At 40.5% G+C, this 12,310-nt stretch overlaps 1 protein-coding gene across 1 annotated transcript in view; it reads left to right on the plus strand.

Moving 5' to 3' along the window:
- Nucleotides 1–12,310, plus strand: part of PKHD1 (PKHD1 ciliary IPT domain containing fibrocystin/polyductin) — a 250,597-nt gene that overhangs the window by 155,046 nt on the left and 83,241 nt on the right. The window contains exons 49-51 of the mRNA XM_051615066.1: nt 722–787; nt 2,419–2,538; nt 10,510–10,647. Of these exons, the coding sequence (XP_051471026.1) occupies nt 722–787; nt 2,419–2,538; nt 10,510–10,647 (324 nt within the window). The remainder of the gene's footprint in view (nt 1–721; nt 788–2,418; nt 2,539–10,509; nt 10,648–12,310) is intronic.

Consider the following 12,310-nt stretch of genomic DNA (forward strand, 5'->3'; position numbering starts at 1 on the left):
ACTGAAAGGAAGTGTCTTTGTATGCCACTGGAGATGAAGAGGAGGTAGCCTTTTAGTTGGATCTGAAACAGTTTTCTCCTGCTCCTCTTAGTTTGATTTGCATTATCTTGGCCCTTATCCTGCTGACAATACACTGGCACAAAGGTTACTACTGTGATAATTCCTTCTGACCTCTTTTCACAGTAGAGAACAGAGTCCCTGTCTTCAGTCTATAAAGTCTGACTAATTAAAGCATCTCTTTCAGATACCAGGTTTTTTTGGGGAAAAAAATTCAAAACCAAATTACAAAACAAAAAACTTAATTCACTGTTAGAGCCAGTTAATACATTATGCATTCAATGGTGTAATATTGCTTGTCTTAGTGGAACTGCTGTGGATTTATAGTAGGATAAATGCGATTCATGTTCCAGCTTAGAATTTCTGATTGTTGAATATTTTCTTTTAGCTGCTTCTAATGAGTTGTCTTGAGACCTTCGGCATCTGTAAATTAAAATGTTTTTGTTTAATCCTTTCTCAAAGTACAAAAAACACAAAAATGCTTAGAAAACACGCATAGCTGTTCTCAAAAAGAGAAAAATAAAATGGTTAGAAATGTAAAGCAATGTCAGAAAACTACATGTAGCCATTGATTTACTGTGATTTTTTATTTTTTTTATTTTTTTTTTTGCTGTTGTTAATTTGTAAGGCCTTGCTGTAACTCCCTGTAATTCTCTGTCTTCAGTCACAGGAGCTGACATAATTCAGGTCACACTGAAAGAGAAGGAACGAGTGGCTTTACCTACCCCAGGTGTGTGACAGTCTGTATCTGAAAGGCTTGATCTGGGAGTCACACTATTTCTTTTTACTGCTTTTTCCAGAAATAGATTGCTATGTCTCACTTCAATATTTTGTACATCTATCAACCCAACAGGGGTTCTTAGCATTCATTTAAGCATTTCATTGAGCCATATCTACCATTGCTCATGATAAATGTGTGATTCTACTGTATAAAAGACTATAAACTTTTCTTAAGAAATACTACAGCAGATCAGAAAGGTCATGGAGAATGTAAGACTACAGTGTATTTTAGTGCTTCATAGTGATCATAGTGTAATAGTCTGACATTACTACACAGTTACATGATGAGTTGGACAGAAAAATACACCAGAGAGAATGGAGACCTCCAAAGTTTGGTCTTAGTTAAATAGCTGCCTTGTTGTGTACTAGCAGCAATAATAACTTAAGTGGCAATAGAGTTTAGAGACCTTTTTGCAGCATTATTTCCCCCTGAACAAAAAAGTAATGGAGACAGACCCAGCCTTAAGGACCTCCACGGGGGTTTTTCTACATGTTACTGGGCTGAGTCTAGTCCCCCACACTTAGGCATTAGCTTGCCCCTGTGTTTTCAGTATCTGATTAAGCCCTCCTCAAGAAAAAATTGCCAGAATTTTCTTTACAATGGTAGGACAGAGGTAGATGCTTGTAGAGGCCTCCAGAGGGAGGCCCTGCCTGCATTAGTTTAGGGCTTTCTGAACTTACTGTGCAGGATTTCCCCTGAAGGTTTCCCTTCCTCTCTTGACGGCAGAACAAACTTAGGCAATTAATTTATGAAGACTGGCTCATTAGCCATCTAAAATACAAGTGCAAGTTAAAGACCTACATTTTGTGAATTTAATTTCTCCCAATATTTTCCTGATGCTGAGGCTCAGAAATTTCCTTTTGGATTGAGACAAAAAGTAAGTCTTTGGGGAATGAGCAGGAGTTGACATGTGTTTCAATCTAGCTGTTTTTCCAAGGCAGGTCTTCATTACCCCTTGCAACAGGAAAATTCCTGCTTTTCTGACAGCTAAACAACCTTGTGAGTTTTGCTCACTCATTTTTGAAAATCTTTCATAATTTGGGAAATTCCAATGCCCTGAGAATTCAATCTGCTTTCTAGACCCTTGGGGAATAAAAAATGCATGAGAAGAGTTGACACTTTCTGGTAGGGTTAGTTACCATTATGATTATTTGGTTTTGCCACCAAGCACAGGTGATTTGCTTTTCATTTGTTCATCTTAATTTTGTGTTCAAAATGCTCAGAGCTTTGGATGGCATAATGAAGGAATTGCTTATGAAGCATATTCACAAGGCATAACCTAAAATAAGTATGACAAACCTCAAGATTTGCTTTGCTTTGCTTTTGATGGGTACCAAGGAATTTGAATCTGTTTTTTGCAGTTATTACCCTGCCCTCTAACTCTCAGTATATGGTCCAGGAAGAGATCTTTTTACCCATCAGCTTCCTTTAAACATGGAAGATAACAAAGAACAGCCAGTGTTGGTTCATCAGTGACAAAAAGAGGATGTTAGTGCCACAGATGCTGGACTGTCAAAAAACTGGTAATTCTCCCAGCTACTAAGAATGAGAATTCTGTCTTTGTGTGTCCTGTTTTGTAGTTCCCTCTGATGCTGTCTTGAAATGGTCACACCCAGAGACATGGAACGATGTGGAAAAAGGCTGGGGTGGATTCAACTGCAGCATCCCAGGCCCTGGAGAAGACGTCATCATCTTACCTAGTAAGGAGGGAAGGAAAGGTGTTTCATTTCTGCAGGGGTGCTGGGGTTGTCTACATTTATGTTTGTATTTGTGTTGCAGCATGGGCTTCTTGGCACTAGTGTTCATTCTACTTCTGTTCCTCATCACATACTGGCTACAGTACATAAGTGTGATTTTTGGAATAGAATCATCCTTCTTTTCCATTTACAGATATACACAAACAAACACACACTTACAGACTCATACTCGTATTTGTATGCAGCAACTGTCTTTCCAGATCAGAGAATTTGCAAATCAGAGTTCACAAAGTGCTCATCTCCTGACCCATCTCTTTGTATTTTGTGCAGGGAAAATATTTTACATATCCACAATCACACCACCTTCCATTTTATGTTCTGTTGCAATTCGCACTATCAGTGATAATCTCTCAAGCCATTTGCTGTGGATGCCTCCTAGATGTTTTAGCCTATATGTGTATTTCATCCTCAGACCTGAGTTATGTTTAAATCCCAGCTCAGTTTACATGCCAGCAAAAATATTAGGCAACTTGCAACAAAATCTGCAAGAGAAAACTTGTGATAATCATTTTACCTAGTAGCTGACCCTGTTCTGATTGGGAAGTTCAACTAAATAATCTCCTGAGGTCCCTTCCAGACATAACTAGTGTATGATCTTAGCAACACTCCATGGTATGTATCTGACGTACTCTGGGACATGGTGCTGGCTCCTCCTCATCTGTCTCACACCAGATAAGTCTCTCTGCATAACACAGCTCCACTTCTGGATATGGAGATAACACTGCTCTTTGTCTCTTCATCTTCCTCCTGATTATGGCTTATGAAGTCTTTGTGGAAGTAAGTTTCTGTTGCTTTGTGTTGGCATTTGGGCATGGAGGCTCAGTTAAGACTTCTCTGTCCTGTGTCATTAAAAGTAATATTTTAGGTTAAATCAAGAGTTATCTTCAACCTGCAATGAATATTTAAAATTCAGTTTTCTTACAAGTGTTAAAAACTCCCATGTTGATTGCAATAATGCTTTTCTCCACTTTTCTGTGGGGGAACTTACGTGATACTGAAGAGCAGGAAATTTCCATCTTTGATTAGGCCCATATTTCCTATTTAAAAAGCATGGTTTTTTTCAGTTCTGTCATTTCACTAGCTGTAATGCATAACTGTGGTTAAATGTAAGTTTAGAGGCTAGAGAAGGCACAGAAATGTCCCTCCAGGCATTTACTGGTCTTCTGTATGTCCTGTGTCCTATGTACAACCAAGGTAACAGTAAGTACATACGCTTTGGCATCTTAACCTCTTCCTCATCATTACAGTTAGTAGAGCCAGAAGAGTTACTGTGCTGACAATAGTGTGAACTGAGCTGTTCTTTAGGATTTGCTGATGGTATTATGTAGAGCTGCAGGGCTCCTCTGCTTATATGAAGGTATCTAGTATTGTTTGAAGCACTGCAGGAGCATCCTGCTTAGCCAGGCGAAACTCTAGATGGTCACAGTTGTCCCCTGTGTTATATTTGCCAATCCTGTGTGAGGTCTCAAATGTCCAAAGGCATTTTAGATAGGAATAAATACCTAAATGAATTTACTACGGTGGGAGTTCAGACAACTGATTCCTATCAGACAGCTCAGTTTAGGTGCCACAAATTGAGGACTGAACCTCATTTCTCCAGAGCATGTTCAGGACCACTTGAGATACAGACCTAGCTTGCAGTTAATGTATGTCCTCTGAGCAATGCTCTGGAGGTCTACATCTATTTCTCTTGGCAGTAGAAGTAGCATTAACATCCATGTAAAGGTCTTGCCACTGTTCCAGAACAGGGTTTTACCCCCAGTCTCCAGAGTCCGAGTGCAGCTCCCAAAACAGTGGACTTGCTCTTCTCTTCCAACAGCATTACTCCAGCTGCACCACTGGTACTTCCTGTTGAACATATGTCTGCTTGCCATTCAGAAAAGCAGAAACTGTCCTTTCTGTCCCATGTTCCCTGTTTCCTACTCCTTTCTCACCTCTATTGTATCTGATTCCTTATGCAGCATTAAACAATAGGATATTTTCTCAGTGCTTTGCTGTTTTGGGTCCTCTTGCCATGGTTTGATTTTGCACACCATTAAGTGCTTCATCCTTCATAGCTCTCCAAGAACAAGGCCAGAGACAACACCAGATCATTGGTTTCGACATTATAACCAGATCACCAATGTCAGCCCACGACTGTCAAAAGATCAGATTATTTCAGTCTCAAAATGATGTGTCAGATGCCAGTATGAAGAAGCACAAGGGTACCACTTGTAGCTAAGTCCTCTGCACTCACAATGGGTTTAATTAGGTATGATCAGGTGAGATCAGGTGGTCACAGGAAGTAAATCAGAATTTACAGAGAATCAGAAAGTAAAATACATAAATAAACAGGTTAAGCTAAGGACTTGGAGTTCTGCTAACTGAGAGTGAGAGTGGAAGCTGGGTACTCAGGTTTTCATGGCCCTTTGGTCCTTTGCAGCTTCACCTATGAATAAAACTCCTTTGTGCTTCCTAGAAAGGTGTGTGTAATCCTCTCAAAAAAACCCCCATTTTAGCTTCCACTTGAGGTATTGACCTTGGCTTTTGTAACGTACCACAAGGCCCTTCATGATGAAGCTGTGCCTGAAGCATTGCACGTTGCTGTCCACAACCCAGTCCAACCCATCTAGTTCTAGGACTGGAAACGATACCGCTGCAGCAGTGTGCTGGTATACCAGAAATAATTAACTCTCTTGAGAGGCAAAGCTCGTTATCTCAGGCCTGGTGCTGTGCAGCATGACTGCACAGCCTTTGGAGTCAGAACTAATATCTCCCAGGTTTAGAGCACTGATGGTTTGGTCTGTTTAACTGGGGAATATCTGCACTGTGCTGAAGGACGTGATGCAGGGTTTCTCTCTAGCATACAGGTGCCTACTGGTTGGGAGGCAGCAGGATAAGGGTTGAACTATTAGACATGATTTGTATGTTACCATGGACAAGAAGGTTATCTGCCTATAAGGAACAGAGGGGTCAGGACAATAAAGGTTGCCCAAAACCAGAACACAAGTTGTTGCCTGAGTAAGATGAGACCCTGAGATTTCTAGGTTCTGAATGACCATGTTCAGCTGCTTGGAGCAGGGTGCTTCCCAGCTTAAAATAAAACCGTTTCTGCTCTTTAGAGGAGCTTTACTGAACAGCAAAATCACAACAAAATACTAAAGGGATGAAAAGGAAAGAAGCAAATGAGAAGTGAAAATGCATTGCCTGCTAGGACTGGTGGAGAGCCATACTGTGTGAGTGTCTTCTTCCTATCAGTGATAAAAAACTCTTAGATCCTATCACTAGAGCAGACATATGTGTTTAGCTGGTGCACAGAAACTATTCTCTCCTGGATAAGATTATTTCTGGAATTATCCTTCAATTTTAGCCCAAGAATATGAACATGGACATGAACACAAACTATGAGCCAATCTATTTTGAGAGAGAACTGCTCTGTTACATGCCTGCCTTTCCTGATCATTCTCCCTCTGCTTTCTTTTTACACTCTCTTCATTCTTGCTGGCTTGGAGGTGCTGAAACACTTATTGGCAGTGGTTGTCAACATAGTGCAGAGAGTCAAATTGGAGTCATAGTCAACACTGATGTGATAAAGGCAATGGATTTTTTGCTTAAATGAAGGCATCTGACATGTAGTTATGTAAGATGAATTTTCTGTCCATTTCTCATACCTTGCTTTGCTGCCACAAGTGTTTATATAAGTTTCTATTTGCTGGAAGGTGAACCCCTTGCTTGGGTCCAAAATCTAAAATGAAATCAACAATTTTTAAATTAATATTTAATAGTGGCATGTCATGGATGTTTCCCTTCCCATTTCCACCTGCTTGTGCATACCCTGCTAAACTCAGAATTACTCTGGATGGCTGCAGAAAAGTGAGAGTTTGTTCTCATGACACATTCTACAAACCACCCAAACTTTGTGCTGCTGTACACACTAAAATAAGATTTTTGTGATTCACTCATGGCAAGATGCAGTTGTGTCTCACTCTCTACTGTGTTTTAGTTAGAATTTATCTTCTGGGAGCCATCCATAATGATTTTTAGGTTGAAAGCCATGCCACAGGCCTTCTTCTGGTATGCTGTGCATTACTGGGTAAGTCCTTTCAGCCCCCAATTAACAGTTTTAAAGCCTTACAAAAATAAATAATAGATGTTTAGTCCTAATTTCCAGTGTGAAGAACTGCAGGGGAAGACTTTGGTCCAGACCCGACACTGTTGAAATCCCTGAACGAAGAGCTAGGACACTGCCTAAACTTAGCTAAGGATTCAATATGCTTATTTAACATAATAAACAAAATTGAATCAATAAGGCTGCCTCATGGGCGGGACTCAGGAAAGTTTGAAAAGCTAGAAAACACCTCTATAACTAAATGTTCATATTGAAAAGCAGATTTTTGTGTTGCTGCTTGTTGTCTGCTTCATATTTCTGAAAGTGCTTTTTGGAGGGCTTAGAAATTGGGGTTGTGGACTAAGTTATTCCATATCTTTGCCCTGTTTTGAAATACTTGGTGAGACTTCAGGAGTTCATACCTTTCTTTGCACAAGGATTAATTTCACTTGGAGCAGGGGCGGGTCCTTCCTGTTAAAGTGACTTTTAATGTTGGTGTGTTACAAGTCCCCTTAGTGTCTGGCTCCCTAATGGATATAATTCTCTTCCGGCCCCAGCTGGAAATGTTTAGCTGAAGCTGCAGCAACTTGTTCTTTTATCTCTGGAGGTTCATCCTCCAGAGCCACAGCCATCCCACAAGGATCTCTAGCATGTATCAGGCTTCAGCAGTCCCACCACCTTGAAAAACAAGCTGGTTGAGTTTAGTCATGCCATTCTGGTGGCCAGCAGTGGTATTAGCTTCGCAAGCCCTCGGATTTTCAGGGCTTTGGTTTATGGCTTTCAGTGTGACACACTCCTGATGCAGCAAGCTCTGGGTGGAAGGAGAATGTGTTATAATTCCAGGCAATGGAATGCTGTTTTGAAGGGTATTGATATGATATCATGTATCCTCTGGCAATTTCTCTCTCTCTTTTTTTTATTTTTTTTATTTTTTTTTTTTCTCCAGGGATGGAATTCACTCTGTTATTCATTTTCTGATTTTGATTTTCTTTGAACTTCTGCTGTTTGAAGAGATGAATGCTCGAGTACTGTATCTCATATAATAGCTCTTCTGTTGTGCCTGATTTCCATTCAATGGCATGCTATGGTGTTTTATATAGCAATGCAGCTGATCAAAGGCATTTTGTGTCACTGCTGGAGTCATTAGCAACTTCTCAGTATTATACATCTGAACATTAAGGCAGTGGCATACCTGTGAGCTTTTGTCTGAAGAAAGCATATGTATAACGAAGCATAGCTCTGTTTTCAGGCTTGAACTATGGTTTGCTGGAAGTGTTTTTTTGCTGTTATATTTATGTCTTAATGGGAGAAAAACAACTCTGGTTTGTCTTTCTCTGAGGGTAACTCTCCTGAACTCAGTGACCTAAAGTTTATAGTTTTCACCCCTTCATCATCAAATCCCTCCACTACATAAATGAGTGTATCATGTAAAGACCATGCAAGGAAGTCTGCTTTGAATCTGTTTGCTTGTCTTCTTGAGTGTGGAAGGACTTTTTTTCCTCAAAGGAATTTTCTTTCTTTTCTACAGAGCAACATTTCACCCTCTGAGGACTTCAAACCCCAAGCATCACACACCCCAGAATGTTCTTTTAAACTGAGGAAGCTATAGGTTTGCAGAGACGTCTCTGAGTGGGGGAATTTTGCACTCCTGTTTCAAGGCTCACATACATGATGCTGTAGTTACAGAGCAGTCAGCATTTCCTTTAGAAAATCTTTTTTTAGAAAGATGTGCAAGTCAGCAAAAATATCTGTTCTAGACTGGAACTTGACATATAAATGGTATGCCTAGGAGCACTTCTTCTTTTCCTTGTAAAAATGTTTCAGTCTGTGTTTGGTGAATATACTTATGGCCTTTGTCAACTGCAGCTTTTTGCCACATTCTTGAGCTGTGATTTCACAAACTAGATTCTCCTTCTGTCCGAGAGATACCATTTTAACAACATCTTCCCCTTATTCTCTTCTCTTCTCTCTTTCATATCCTCACATACTGTGCCTTCCTTTCTCAGCTCTGCAGGGCATAGGACTATACCTGTCCTGTAAAGAGATTATAGACAGGAGTTTTTTCATGCCTGTAAAAATGTTTCAAGTACTAACAGCATGAGTTAAAGGGGGGAAAAAAAGAAAAAAAAAAAAAAAGAAAAAAGAAAAAAAAAAGATTGGTCTTGCTCTGTGGGGACTTACTGCATATGAAAGCTGTGAAAATTTTGCATGCTTGACAGATGCTTCACCAAAGTATGAAGGGAATATCTTTTGAAATGAAGTGTTCAGAGTAACCATGGGTTGCTGCAGTACATGGTGTAGTCCTTGAAAACGTAATTCTTGGGCTTTCAGGGTGATGTCTGGAGAGAAAGAAAAAAAATGGGAAAGGAAGAAGTGGGATAATTGAGTAACAGGGATAAAATAGGAACAAATATGTAGAAGAGACAGACAAACTGCAGGCAAACCCATGACCTTGGACCATGCAGAAGTTTCCTCTCCCTAGAAGCTGTGAAACTTCAGGGCTGCAAAACCAGAGTAAAAAAACCCAAGAAAACATTATTATTAATGACAGCCTACTCATACTTTTTTCAGTCTGCTTCTGAGTGTACTTTGAGTAGGTTTTTCTTATGTTTCCTGAAAACAGGGCTCAAAAAGATTCTAAAGCTTTTGTGCTAAATGGTTTGAGACAGTCCTTAATTACATGTTTTATGGAAAGGACTTTCCCTGTGCTACCTATTGCATGGTCATTTGCCTCTTAATCCAAAGCAGTTGTTAATGAATTTAAGGCAGAAGCAAAACGTAGAAGCAGCTGATCCACTTCACGAGATGCTTCATAGCTCTTCCTATGTTTCACACCAAAACTGTTTCAAGTGACTCATTCTCACCACTCTTGGAAAATGTGTGTTCCTTAATCTCTCCTGTCTTGTACATCTGTGCCTCACAATAAATGCACATGAGATCAATGAAAATCACAGCAGATCTCTGGGTGGGATTTGGCAGCTGTCATTATGTTGAAGATTCTTGTTTACTGCAAGCTATTTCTATGAAAGTGACAATTAGATCACATCATTGAACCCTTTGTTAAGGAAATACCTTGCTTCTCCTTCTTCCAGGGCCATAGACTGACTCAGAGATGCACTATACCTGGAAAGTGTTAGTCTTGTCAATAATGAAAGGAGATGGAAGACACAATCTTAGGGCCTGAGCTGTTTTCCAGTGCAATCAACTGAAAAGCTCCTAGTGATACCAAAGAGCATTAGATGGACCCTGAGGGTGGAATTCACGTATGTGTAGTGGGCTGCCTGTAAATGATACACCATTTTCATCCTTCCTCCTGTCCTGCCTGGAAATCTTAAGTGGCATTTAAAGGTTCCCAGGCTGCAGACTTGCAGCTTTTGAAGGCAGCAGTGATGTCATTGTGCTCAGTCAATGACATTCCCTACACTGTTCTGCAATGTAAAAGTATGCTCCTTGTTTTGTCCCTAAGGATCTGAGGGAATGATGCATCCCCTGATCACTACTAAGTAATTTATTAGCAGGGAACAAGTAGTCCTGTGAATGCAGAATTGAAGAAATCTGGGTTCCTGTGGATTGTGTTGATGTAAGCAAAGATTTTTCTTGGTTGGTGAGGAAGAGATGGGCTTTCATACAGAAAACAGAGCAAAGCCTGACAGTAAAGCTCTGCTTGTGGATGCTGCATAAACACACAAGCTCTTCTCCAATAATTTTAAGCCAAAACAATCTAAATAAAGCAAACCTAACATTTTTCATCCCCATTGCCACATTTTTTGGCAAGTTGTGTTAGTAGGCTGCCATCATTCTAAACAACTTTCTTCTTTGTTTCTTAGACCGTACCATCCTGGTGGACATGGCTCTTCCCCCTCTGAGAGGTCTCTATGTCCTGGGGACCCTGGAATTCCCCAGCAACTCCAGCAATGTCCTGAGTGCTGCCTGCATTGTGGTGGTGGGGGGGATGCTAAAAGTGGGTAAGTGAGCAGCTTGTCTTCTGGTTGCCTGGGGTTTATTTCTACTCTTGATAGACAAAGGAAGTGGGAAGAAAGACTTATAATGTTGCTATAAATGTGTTGGCCATCCTAAAATCACATAGCTATCTGGATATATGCAATGTGGATACCCAGAATCCTTGTTAAACACAATGTTTATCCTCTGGATCTAAGTACCTGATCATTTGATGCAAATACTGCTACCCTCACTCCACTGAAGTCAATGGCAAAACTCCTGATTTCATCGTGGCTGAGATTTTATCTGTTATGTGTAAAAATCCTCCCTACTTTGCTTTATGAGACCGTAATTCCCCAGGGCAGGATCTACCTTAGTGTTCAGGCAGTGCCTGGTTTCTGTGGGCATTAGTAAGGCCTTTTTAAAGTGACACAGAAGTACTCAAAGCCAGCTTCAGCAGAATCATGGAGAATCCCCAGAGTGCCTGGAAATCCTGCTGTGGCATGAAGCTGGCACAGGTGGATTCAGCACATTTTTTCCTCTCATCCCTCTGTACAGATGAGCACCAGGACTTCAGGGAGGTACCACCTTGCCCCTACTTCTAGTGATTTCAGGGTCCCCAATGTCACTGGGGCTGATCCACATTATTTGCAATGGACAGGATCAGTGTTTTTCCACACAGAGGTAATTACTCACATAATTCCCTTTAAATATTAAGGTTCCTAAAGCCAGGCATTGTATTTACTTACAGGAATCCTTAGGATGCTGGGATCACATTGTTGATCACTGCTTGACCTTTCTCAAGATTGGTTTCATGAACTTTAAAAAGAGAATTTGTTTGTGTAATCACCTCCTGAGAAAGTCTGCTCCAATATTTGTTTGTTGTTAATCTCAAGGGACTGTTTAGTTAATACAGTACTGGCCAAAAGAGTTATTTCACTGCCTTGTGTTTTTCTTTGGAAAAAGGGATTTATAAGCCTAATCTGGGAGGTTAATACATATATATATACACTTAAAATAGGCTCAGTCATTTCTTACTCATACTCTTTTTTAGTTTAAATGTAGTCTCATATTGGTTTTAAGAAAAAGCATGTTGTTCGTTGCTGAAAACACTTACTGAAAAACATTGAGGCACTTCTTTGCTGCACAAAGTACCCTCCAGCACTTCTGTGACTAGTAATGATATTAAAAGCAAAACAGGTATTTGCAGCTGTTGAATCATAGTCCAGCATCTTCTGGAGAGGTATCCTTGCTCTACTTTCAGCTGAGAGATGGTAGGTGGGTAGAGGCTCTGCAAGTTTCCCCCACCTTACACTGTCTGATGCTTGCTTGTAAAACTGTGAGCACAAGCCTTTTTTCCTTCCTCTTTCTCTTCCCATGTGTCCAAGGCCTAGAGGTAACTTCTTGGAGCCCATCTGTCCAATCGTGACTCTTCCATGCCTGAAGGAAGGTTTTGAAGCCCATCTGTCCAATTCTACCACACCCTAAAGAAATCCTGACACAAAGTAGATAATGAGACAGTTTAGTAAACAGATTTAATAGATGTGGACATCAGCATTCGGCATTGCCTGAGCAGGATCTGGGGTTGACATCACGTGAGTCAGATCCCCAGGTTCTCCCTCTTCTGTAACTTGTCCATGCCCTGTTTTCAGCACAGCAATCTTTGGTCACATCCTGTTATTTATAATT

This window comes from Apus apus, chromosome 3 (genome assembly GCF_020740795.1).
Source record: "Apus apus isolate bApuApu2 chromosome 3, bApuApu2.pri.cur, whole genome shotgun sequence".
Taxonomy (NCBI): Eukaryota; Metazoa; Chordata; class Aves; order Apodiformes; family Apodidae; genus Apus; species Apus apus.